The sequence below is a fragment of the Papio anubis genome, chromosome 17 (genome assembly GCF_008728515.1).
Source record: "Papio anubis isolate 15944 chromosome 17, Panubis1.0, whole genome shotgun sequence".
Lineage (NCBI taxonomy): Eukaryota > Metazoa > Chordata > Mammalia > Primates > Cercopithecidae > Papio > Papio anubis.
In genome coordinates this window covers 371,549-383,981 of record NC_044992.1, presented here as the reverse complement: position 1 = coordinate 383,981, position 12,433 = coordinate 371,549, and the positions used below count along the sequence as shown (strand labels likewise).

Here is a 12,433-nt window from a genome sequence, read left to right as displayed (position 1 = left end):
TGAATTAAACAGCCTGACTATCCTGTGGCCTGAACTGTTTTGAAGGTGCTGGGAATCCCCTGTGATTTAATCAGTAGGAATTAACTTGCTATATGAAGAATTTTGCTTTCCTGTATCGGCTTGAAATCAACTGTCATCATAGCAAAAAGAATGAATTCTTTCAAAATTGGAAAGTCATTCACGTCTTGGAAAATTTTTGGCTTTATTTAGCAGCCTCAGAGTTCATGAAATATGTCATTGAGTCACTGACAATCTAAACCCCCAGTTGTAATTCTCTGTGGCCTGTGACCGCTGCAGAGCAAGCCTGAGAAGCGTGATCTGTATGGCTCTCGGCACAGACGGCTGCGTCACGCAGTGATCGCTCCCTGCTAGGACTTGTCTTCCATCTTAGCAGTTAATCCGAGCAGTCATGTAGCCCCCAAACTGCGGGAATGCACATCCACACCTGAGGGTTTTGGGACTTTTGTCAACAGGGAGGTGGGCGGTACGTGCGTGGTTGCAGACTGGGGAAGAAAGGAGCAGCTCAGTGTGCCTTTCCACTTAGAAAGTGCAAAGTTGATGGGCCCTTTGCTTTCATTTCTTAGAGAGATCCCAAAGAGACAAAATAGTTGGGACAAGGTTCCACTTACGGTTCACAGAACTTCTTTTGACAAGACTTTTAACCCTGTGCGCCCACGTCTTTCTCTTCTGTGGGCTGCTGTATCGAGAGAAGCACAACGGTTATGCCTCATGTCCTGGCTCACCCTATTAGCTACCGCTGAAAGCTCCCCCTTGCTGAGCCTCGCCCTCTGTGCCAACAGCACGTTAAGCTGCCGTGTATATTCAGTCACGCATTGCTTAACGGCAGGAATATGTTCTGAGAAATGCATCGTTAGTTTCATCACTGTGCAAACCTCGTAGAGTGTGCCTGCTATAACCTACTCCAGCTGCCCCCAAACTTTTTGGCACCAGGGACTGGTTTTGTGGAAGACAGTTTTTCCACAGGTGGGGCTGGGGGTGGGAGTTAGGGGAGGGGGGTCGGGGGATGGTTTCGAGATGAAACTGTTCTGCCTCAGATCATCAGGCATTGGATTCTCATACGGAGTGCACAACCCAGACCCCTCCAATGAGCGGCTCACAGCAGGGTTTGCCTGAGACCTGACAGGAGGCGGAGCTCAGGCGATCATGCTTACTCACTGCTGCTCACCTCGTGATGTGTGGCTCGGTTTCCTTATGGGCCGTGGACTGGTGGCCCAGGGGTTGCAGACCCCGGCCTACTCCGTCGTCTGACTCCAGTATAATCTAGTGGAACCGCCGTCGTACCGTGGCCCGTCATGGGTGGAAACATGATGGTGTGGCACGTGACTGTGGCGCTCACTCCTGCCGCGCACGCCTCATCCCATCCTCATGGCAGCCATACGAGGTGGGTATTCCTGTCCCTTCACATTTGCAGGTAGGAGAACTGAGGCTAGAAGTTAAACAGCGCACCCCATGGTGGTGGAACCTGGACTCGAACCCAGGTCTGTCAGATCCGGAGCCTGTGCCTTGCCACTACACGAGGATGCCCCATCTCAGTTAAGGCACTATCAGCTGTGCAGTTGCTTGGACCAGAAAGTGGGTGTCCCTTCACTCCTTTCGTTCCCTCACCCTCGTTCTCACTCTCAGCAAAGCCTCCTGGCTCTGCCTCCTAACTATGCCCCACATCTGACGGACGCTTTTTTCTGTCCTCCATCACCAGCTTAGTCCGGTTCCCCATCAACCCTTTCCCGGAACACTGTAGCAGCCTCTTAAATTGGGCTTCCTGCTGTCACTATAATCCGTTCCCCCACAGCAGTGGACTATTTTTAAAATCCAAATTAGATCACATCACTTCCCTCTTGAAAACCACCAGCGACTGCCCAATTGCAGTGAGAAGAAAACCGACCCTTACCATGGCCCACAAAAGGCTGCATGACGGGGCTGCTGCCACCCCTCTTACCCCAGGCCCCACCCCTCTTACCCCAGGCCCCACCCCTCTTACCCCAGGCCCCCGTCTTCCTTTCTGTCCCTCAGACTCACCAAGTGCTTTCCAGCATCTCCACCAGGTCTCCCTGCTGAGAACACCCTTCCTTGGGTTTTGCCTGAGCAGTTCCTTCTTACTCAGCTCAGCCGTCATCTCCTCAGAGACCTTTTCTGACAACCCCGTGTAGACGCACTTTCCCACCCTCATCCCCAGCTCATCCCACTCCCTGAGTTTTCCTCTCACCACTGCAGCGCCACCTCTAATCCGTCTTCCTCACTTGCATCCCTGGTGCGCCCGAGAGTGCCTGGAGCAGAGTAGATGCCCAGTACATCATTGTTGAGTGAGTGGCAGACACATGCTGTTCCCTCCGCCCTCCACCCCTCACATATTTAACTCTGAGGCATCCTTCAGCTCTGGCTCAGACATCCTTTCTTTAGGGAAGTCTCCTGCGGCCCTCTGTTGCACGTTTCCATGATGACCGCTTTTCCTTCGTGGCCCTTCTCACCGTTTGTGTGACTGTTGGATTGAAGGCTGTCTCCCCCAGCAGACTCTAATCTCCATGAGGGCTGAGGCTGGCCTGTCTTTCTCACTGCTCTACTCCTAGGGCCCAGCATATCCCTTTGTTGAGTGGATGAGGGGAGGAATGAATCACTTTTCCTGTACTAACGTGGTCCACATGTGGAATGTATGTGCCGAGCTAGGAGCTCCTTGGTGTCCACAACTCCCCTCATTTCATCAGAATGTTAATAGAGGCCGGGCACGGTGGCTCACGTCTATAATTCCAGCACTTTGGGAGGCTGAGACGGATGGATTGCTTCAGGTCAGGAGTTTGAGACCAGCCCGGGCAACATGGCAAAACCCCATCTCTACAAAAAATACAAAAATTAGTTGGGTGTGGTGATGCGCACGTGTAGTCCCAGCTACTTGGGAGGCTGAGGTTGGCCCGCACTCACCCTACCCCAGATGGTGACACTGAGCAAGTGGCCCGCGCTCACCCTGCCTCAGATGGTGCCTGCTTCTTCAGTGCTGCCCGTGACTTCTTCCTACCTTCTCCGTTTTCTTGATGCTTTATGCCACCGAGAGTAAAGCCCACGAACATCCTCAGTCCACCTCACTGACATCTGCTGTTTGCCATGATTTCCAATCACACCTTACGTTTTAAAAATGAGGCCCACCTTTATGTAATTGTGAGGTGCTGTTATCAACCCAATAGACTTAGCAATAGATGAGGGGCATTTAGTTCAAAAACTCAGATTCTGTGTCTGTCACTGAATGATTTTGAGCAAAACTTTTAACTTCAGTTAGCTGACTAGCTTTTCACATCTACAAGGGACCAGAAGACTTGGAATCATAGTGACTCAGCTCATCAGCAGCATCCCAGAACCCGCTGTTAAGCCAGTGGAATCAGGAAGCTAATGCTGTTACCTAACTTAACTTTTTTACGGTTGTTGAAGATTAAGCTTGGTAGATTCCCTTTCTTACTATTCCTGTCTCTCTCTAAAAGCAGCCCTTAAGAAGACAATTTAAGCTTGGAAATATTGCATTCTAAAAAGAGCTGTAAGTTTTTAAGGATTTTTTTCTCTCATGTTAGGTAAAGAAGCCAAAGTTTGGAGTGTGCAAATGTGAAATACTTGGGTGTTAGACCATATTGTTTCTCACCAAGATACCACAAAAATCATCATCTTACTACTGATTACCTCGAGCTAATGCCGTCACCACAAGGCTTTGTCGTGCACCAAGGCTGTATCTGTCCACATCAATTGCATCCAAGTGTTTTGGCCAACAAATAAGCAGTTTAAATGACTGTAAACCAAAAAGCAGACGCAGGTGTAGTGTTTTTGTGCAAGGTATTTATGTTATTTTATTTATTTATTTATTTATTTATTTTTGAGACAGAGTCTTGCTCTGTCACCCAAGCTAGTGTGTAGTGGTGCCATCTCAGCTCACTGCAACTTCCACTTCCTGGGTTCAAGCAATTCTTGTGCCTCAGCCTCCTGAGTAGCTGGGATTAAGGCACCCGCCACCACACTGCTAATTTAGGTTTTTTTAGTAGAGACAGGCTTTCACCATGTTGGCCAGGCTGGTCTTGATCTCCTGACCTCAAGTGATCCGCCCGCCTCGGCCTCCCAAAATGCTGGGATTACAGGCGTGAGCCACTGCGCCCAGACTTTGTGTAAGTTTTGGTTTTACTTTTTGTTTGTAATATCTTCAGATGGTGTCGTGGCACTTGGCAAAGTTATTCACGCTATAGTCCATCTGCTGTCCCTTTTGGCTTAGGGATTAATTCAAGTCGACCCACTGGTGTTGGCTAAAATACCAAGTACATTTCGAAACTCCCTCTCCATTAACTTTTTGTCTCCAGAGAGCCATGCCTTGCCCCATTCCCTCATCCCCAGCACCAAGCAGTCCCTCTTTTCTGTTTGTCCATTTGGCCTCCTTTCTGCTAAAGCCTTCGCCTGCCAGGCATAAACAACATCTCTAGGTGAAAACTGTAAAGGAATTCCAGAGAGCTGCTTTGATTCTGTAGTTGTACTGGAATTAACGTCGTCAGCGACCCTTGTATGTATCCTGTACTGCTTCTGGGTTTCACATTTGATCCTCCAGATAGTCCTGTGATTGCACCCTCATTCTGCAGATGAAGTTACTGAGGCTCAGGGAAGCTGGGTGGTAGGGCCAGTGCCGCACGGTTGGAGCTAAGCTACCACGCCTCCTGCCTGCAGCCTTCCCGCTGGCCCATGGTTCCTACTCAGTGATGTATTTTGAAATAGTGGTCATATTTGGAAGCTGAGAAGTCGATTTTCTCAAGGAGATTTCTGTTGTGGTTGTTGTAATGGGGCTTATTTGGGAAGAGACGTCTGTTAATCTGGAACACATGAGATTAGCTTTGTAGTTACTCCGGAGGCTGAGACAGGAGAATGGCGTAAACCCGGGAGGCGGAGCTTGCAGTGAGCTGAGATCCGGCCACTGCACTCTAGCCCGGGCTACAGAGCAAGACTCCGTCTAAAAAAAAAAAAAAAAAAGCTTTGTAGTTTGTTCTTGCATTGAAATCCATCTGGCACTTTGATTCGTTTCTGTTTACTGAGGCCCTGCTACGTGCCAGGCACCGAGATAGGATGGGGAACAAGACAGACATAATCTCTGGCATCCTGGAGGCCAGAAGGGACAAGACAAATAATGGGCAACTGCCGTATTTTAGTAAATGCCTGGGTAGGGGGCATGTAGCATGGTTTGGGAACACGTGTCGGGGACGTCTGACCCAAACCTGACAGGTGGGAAAGACTTCCCAGCAGAATGGAGTTCCAGTGTGAGGACTGAGGATGTGTGAGCGTTTTAGCCAGATTCGAGTTGGGGACGGGTGGTCAGGGGGGTTTCGGGAAGATGGGAAAGCAGAGTGAAGGCCTGGAGGTAAGAATGTGGTCTGGGTTGCCTCCGCTCTTTATTAGATCAGAGTGCATGACTAGCTGTTGGAGACACCTGGAGAAAGCAGATCAATGGGGAAAGCTATTGAACATGCTCAGAAAACACCTCTCTTTCTCGTATCTACCTAACAGAAAAAGCTTGAGTCTCCACCCCCATCTACCAATCCCTTCCTGGAAGATGAGCCAACACCAGAGACGGAGGAACTGGCAACGGAGAAAGGAGATTTAGATCAAGTAAGTCTGGTCTGCGTCACCACGGGTAACCACCTCATGTGCGTTTCTGAAAATGGGTCCGCTTGCTCCAGATACGATCCTTTGACTGTTGGCCACATTCAGAGTTGACAGCTGTTGTGGTCTTTACAGAAGGCCTTTATCTGAAAGTGCATTTAGAAAACTCCACGAAAGGGCAGACTTCCCTGCCCCACATCTCTGCTCCTGCAGAGCCCGGCTGCCGGGACACACGCAGGCTTCATTAGCCACTGGCTGGGGCCAGAAGAGTTCTCCTCTGCCTCATTCAGCATCTCCTGAACTTGTCAGCTCAGTTTTCAGTTTGACTGTCACCTGGCACAGTGATGATGTGAGAGGCTGAACAAGCCCCGGGAAGCCCGCAGCACCCTCAGCTAGGAGAGGCCTCCACGCAGTGAGCTGATCACTTTAGGTCTGGAAGCCACTGGGGAGGCCTGGAAATATCACGGTGGCCAGTGGCATATTTGGAGAGTTACTTTTCAGAGCACACTAACACTTTAATTTCCTTTGGAGTTTTCTGTCCAAGTCTAAATTTCCTCTCCCTTCATCCTACAGAGTGGTGTTTTTGGTTAACTGCCATGTTATGACAAGGGAGGTTAGAGCAATAAATCAGAACTTTTCCCTTCCTGATTAGTGATCCCTCTTTTTAATTTTCTACACTTGACTGCTGGAGGATTATTGTATGGTGTTGTTTTGCTCCAGACACCACCAAAAGAGAGGCTGGCTGGGAGGACCAGCTCTGGGAAACCTGCAGCCATGCACTTTGCAGCTAGCCCTGCATTCATTCATTCCCAGCACCGTGAGGGCAGGAGCCCAGAGAGCAGAGCTCCCAGGAGCAGTTCTGAAATGACACAATCAAATGTGTCTGGTCCCTTGATTAAACGATGTAATAGAATGGATACTCACACTTTTATAGTCCTTTGCACTTTTAAATTCTTTCACATGCTTTATGTCATCTTCACAATTCCTGCCTCTCGCTTTATAGGTGACGAAACTGCAGCTCAGAGAGATTAAGTGGTTGGCCCAGGGTTGCATAGCTTGAAAGTGGAGGAGCTTAAACTAGAAGCCAGGTCTCAATGTCAGAAACTAGAAATCCTTTCCCAGTGCTATTTTGTTGATAGACTCGTGTCTCGTTGGAGTAGAGGGCATAGAACTGAATCTCAGGAATAGAAGTAAATGAACAAAACTGATGGGACATCTTGAGGAGGCTCCATCCTGGAGATGTATCTATAGGATTAGATGCAGTTGATTTAAAGCCATGATAGTATTGACTGGCACGGGAGAAAACGAACAGTTTCTTGTAACTAATTAGATGCAGTTCTCAATTGCATTTTGGGAGCAGGGAGTAGGGTGGAAAGAAGGCTCTGGGTATAGAGCCCGTTCTTCTGGTGTGTCCTCCATCCACCGGGCCACCTGTACCCTGTGGGCATGCTTTGCGCAGGAGAGCCGTTTGCAGAGCCCTGTTGTCTCACCAGTGCTAGTGGCTGCCATGGTCATGTCCAAAATTGTGCAGTTAAACACTCCGATGCTTCTAGTGTTGCCAGGAAAAGTTACTCCTTTCGCTAGTCATCTCTGGATGTTATTAAATTGGATTAAGATAGAGAGGCCCCATTCCCTACACAATCAGTTTTGCCAGGTAAAATATAATTTTCCTTTTTCTTGGAACTTTTTCCTCATATGGAAGCTTAAAGTTACTATTGTAAGGACCAAGACCTGCTCGTTCTAAGAACACAGAACACTGACACCTGACCAATACCTGGGGTAAAGCAGAGCCACGTGCTGGGAAAATGTCGGACTCTTGTCGGCCATTAGCTGACAGAACACTGACACCTGACCAATACCTGGGGTAAAGCAGAGTCACGTGCTGGGAAAATGTCGGACTCTTGTCGGCCATTAGCTGACCGACCATGTGACCTTAGGTAGGTTATTCTCTCTCTTTAGACTTCCCCAGTTTGCCTTCAGTGAGAGCTAATGGTTTTCAAACTGTGTTCCTTGGTGCCCCGTCAGATGTCACTGTGGAAGTTAGGAGGCGGCCAGGGACCTAGATCCTGTGATCAGAGCAGTTTTATTGCGAGTCGTTTTGTATCGTGGGCTTTCAGATAAAACATTTTTTTGAACCAGGGATTTTATGTCATTTAAAAAAAAAAAAAAAATGGCTAGGCACAGTGACTCACACCTGTAATCCCAGAACTTTGGGAGGCCGTGGCAGGCCAGTCACCTGAGGCCAGGAGTTCAAGACCAGCCTGACCAACATGGTGAAACCCCACCTCTACTAAAAATACAAAGTTACCCGGGCGCGGTGGCGGGCGCCTGTAATCCCAGCTACTCGGGAGGCTGAGGCAGGAGAATCGTTTGAACCCGGGAGGTGGAGGTTGCAGTGAGCCGAGATCACACCGCTATACTCCAGCCTGGGCGACAGAGCGAGACTCCATCTCAAAAGAAACAACTAAACCCCTGATCTAGCTGATCTACTTGCCATTTCACGGGCTATTACTCATTAGTAATAAAACTTATATGCCAGTGCCAGTGACTAATGCCTCCACCCATGCCATCCCTGACCTCCTGCTGCCTCACCGGCCCTGGCCTAGCTGGTGGCTGATTAGGTGGGTGCCCCAGGGTCTCCCTCTTCCCAGAGTGGGGTACACAACAAGAGCAGAGCCCTTGGGATCGGGGAGGGACCCCACCAGATGTTAGTGGTGAAATGAGCCCAAGGTGGTTGGAGGGAAGGTCCTGCTGGCTCCGTGGGTGACCTAACTCATTCCATGGCTGCAGTCAGTAGCCATGTGGCTCTCAAGGTAAGGGTCACAGCCTGCTCACTACTGCAGTTTACGCCTGGCTGCTGAGAAGAGAGAGGGAACATGAAAAAAGGTATTTAGTTTACAAGAGGGCCCGAGCAATCAGTTGCCAAGATATTCCCAATGATAAAGATTGACATCGGAAAGGGGCCTGAGGGACACTGAAGGTATAACGGAAAGGAGAAGAAATAAGGAATGTCCCTTCTGGTGACCCAAGCAGTTCGATTTAATCTGTTTACATTGGGTAGTAATAAAAGGAAATGGGACCAGCTGCAGACCTCCTCACTGTGACAACAGTAACCTTTTATTATTCCACCAAACTCCAGGAGGAAATAGCTTAAACATGTGCAGCTTTTGGGCGGAATTCACACACTCAGAACCTGGCCCAAACGCTACTGCTAAATGACTTAGTGTAGTGTTTAAGCTGAGAATCAACCCTCTGGGGAGTTGCGTGGTGCAAAGGGAGACGCCAGTTAGCCAGAATTCCAGCACCTATTATCTAAACTGAGCACGTTCATCACACAGCCATAGGCAGGAGGCAGCCCTGTAGGAAAAAAGTAAGGAAAAAGGAAACTGTAGGCAATGTCTCCCGTTATTCCTCTCATGCTTCAGCTCACACTAGAAAGGCTGCAAGAGGACGACCTAGGTGCTGTGGTGGCAAGGTCAGGGGTCCCTCCGCGCTGCGGATGAGTGCTGTTGGTGGGGAGGGCAGGCAGAGCAGCGTCATCTACTGATAGAGGTGGAACCCTGGCGCTGCCTGGTCGTGCAGCTTTCTGAGTGTCCCGTGGGGCCTCATCAAGGGCAGGGCCTGTGGCAGACTGATCAAGATGAGTTTGTTGGAATTATATAGCCGGTTTCTTTTCCCAGTTAGAATCTGTATTTTATACTTACCAGATGAGTTCTTCAAACTTATTCCAACATAGTTTATCTCCAATCATATATCACTTTTGTGTATACATAAAAAGGAAACTATAAGCAAAATAAATAAAGATATTTATAAAACTTCTTCACATGCAGGCCCACATCTTCTGAACCACTTTTTAAAAACCTTTATATTTTGAAATAATTATGGGCTCATAAATTATAAACCTAGTCCAGTGAGGTACAGCGTACTGATCTCCCAGCTTCCTCCAGGGGACAGCTAACATACGAGAGTCCATCATGAAACCAGGAAATTGATCCAGATCCCTTCCCATCTCTCATCTTCCTTCAGGGGGACACCAGAGTGCAGCATCAAACCAGGAGATTGATCCAAACCCCTTTTTCGCCGAGGCAGGAGTGCCTTTGCCTCCCACACAGTGTTGCCCCCCAGCCCGTGTGGTGTTGACGATGTGCCATTCTTAAGATGGCTCCATTGTGGTCTCTGGAATTTTCCATCAGGCCGTTGGTACCCATTTTCCAAGGTTTTTGTCGTTATCCTTTACTTTTTTTCTCTTTTAAATAATGTCAAACTAGGAGAAAAGTTACAAGGAGCTCCTAAATATCTTTCTTCTGGATTCAGCAATTGTTAGCATTTTCCTATATAACTTTATCATTTTTCCCCCACTCCCCCCTGACCTTTAGAACAATTTGTAAGTTGTAGACATAATGTCCTTTACCCCTAAATATTTTAGTAGGTATTTTTTTAAATTAGTTTATTTTTTTATTATACTTTAAGTTCTAGGGTACATGTGCACAACATGCAGGTTTGTTACATATGTATACATGTGCCATGTTGGTGTGCTGCACCCATCAACTCATCATTTACATTAGGTATATCTCCTAATGCTATCCCTCCCCCCACTCCCCACAATAGGACCCGGTGTGTGATGTTCCCTTCCTGTGTCCAGGTGATCTCATTGTTCAATTCCCACCTATGAGTGAGAACACGCAGTATTTGGTTTTCTGTTCTTGCGATAGTTTGCTGAGAATGATGGTTTCCAGCAGCATCCATGTCCCTACAAAGGACACGAACTTTAGTAGGTATTTCTTAAGAAGAAAGACATTCACTTATATTACCATAGATCAAAATCAGAAAATTTAACATCAGTACAGTAATATTATATAATCTATAGGCTTTTTAAGAGTTTCATAATGTAGCCATTTTAAAGTGATAAAATATTGTCAGCAGTTGGGAAAGTACACATAAATTAGCAAGTCAGTAAAGCTGAATACAAAATATACATGTTCAAAATAAAAAAGCAAAATATGCATGTTGATTTTTTTAAATGGTAACATTCTGTATTATGTAAATTCACATGTATAATTACCAGAAGTCATCCTGCAGAATGTGAATATTTTCTTCAAAAGAAGAAAAAAATTCAATGAAAAGAATAGCCATAATGCTTATCATTATTATTTAATTAATAAAAAGATATCTGTTTGTAGAAGCCATGTTTTCCAAATCTAAATCCATGATATCTAGTCCTATAGAGTTAGATAAATTAAATCACATTTTTCTGTTCACTTAAATCATCTTAGTGAATCAATAATAAAAGATAGATACTGACTTGGAAAAAACAGGGCGAGTGAGGACACCCCTCACAATCCTCATCCTCCATCATAGATCCTTCATCTTGAACTAATGGAAGTGCAAAAAACTCCCAGGACATCTGTGCACTCAAGTGGAATTCGAGACCCGGCAGATTCAAGCTCAATCAGCCAGGCTTGTGTGGTCCCCCAGGCCCTACTGTGGGCTCAGTCCAAGGCCTGGCTATGGCAGTGGTTTCCAGATGATAAGAGTAAACAGTGCAGATTGTATTTATTCTTAGGAAGGACCAGAGTTTTTAGAAACCTTGCCAAAAAATGAAAGATATGGAACTCATGGAAGGTAAAAAGGGAAGAGGGTTAAGTACAAGATTGAGTGGGTCTATCTAAAGTTGACATTTAATTTTTGGTGATCATTTTTTACAAATCAGTTTTTACAGATGTTTTTTACCATTGCAATGTGTTATTTAAAAAAATAATAAAAAAGACCAGAAATAGGTAGTTATCGTTTCTGTCTGTCATTGGGGCTTATCTCTTCCAGTATTTATTAAAATATATAAGCAGTTCAAGAGGGTAGATCTTATGTTAAGTATTCTTTTTTTTTTTTGAGATGGAGTCTCACTCTGTCGCCAGGCTGGAGTGCAGTGGTGCAATCTCGACTCACTGCCACCTCTGCCTCCCGGGTTCAAGCCATTCCTTTGCCTCAGCCTCCCAAGTAGCTGGGACTACAGGCGCCCGCCACCACGCCCAGCTAATTTTTGTATTTTTTTAGTAGAGATGGGGTTTCACCATATTGGCCGTGCTGGTCTTGAACTCCTGACCTTGTGATCTGCCTGCCTTAGCCTCCCAAAGTGCTGGGATTATAGGCGTGAGCCACCACGCCCGGCAAGTATTATTACCACAAGTGATAATAACAACAGGGGTGGGAGGAAGCTTGAGGAGGTGGTGGATACACTTACTGCCTTGATGGTGGTGAGGGCTTCATGGGTGTATACTTAACCTCAAATGCATCGAGATGTATACATTAAATATGTAGGGCTTTTAAAATGTCAATCATACCTCAATAAGTGGGTTTAAAAAAAATAAGATATGAGTAGTTCAATTTAACAAGTATGTTGTGGGTGTCAATTTACATACAAATTATATTCTAGTATCAACCCCAGCAAGGTGTGTTTGGCTCAGGGTCATTTTGTGGACGTTTGGCAACAGACAGAATTCACGTTTTTTAGGAATAGAAAGTAATATGTAGGAAAATCTGTTTTTTTTTTTTTTTTTTTTTTTTTTTTTTAGATACTTGGAAAGGAATTAAGTAGCAAATGTAGTTTTAAAATACTTGCCTGTCATATGACTTCTTTATCAGTGGCTTCCAAGTAACAGCCTGGAAACCAGTGCTGGTCTAGTATTGCAGTGGCCTAAAGCAAAAAAATAAAGACAGTATAGTCTGCCTGCCTGCCTGTGTGTGTCTCTCTCTATCTATCTGATGTAAGGTTACCAACTGTCCTTTCTTAGAACGTACTGCCTATATG

General features: G+C 46.4%; 1 protein-coding gene across 2 annotated transcripts in view; it reads left to right on the top strand.

Moving 5' to 3' along the window:
- The window catches only part of VPS53 (VPS53 subunit of GARP complex), a 175,328-nt gene that overhangs the window by 101,277 nt on the left and 61,618 nt on the right, over nt 1-12,433 (top strand). For both annotated transcript variants that reach the window (XM_031657228.1, XM_009189285.2), the window contains exon 12: nt 5,533-5,634. In XM_031657228.1, the coding sequence (XP_031513088.1) occupies nt 5,533-5,634 (102 nt within the window). The remainder of the gene's footprint in view (nt 1-5,532; nt 5,635-12,433) is intronic.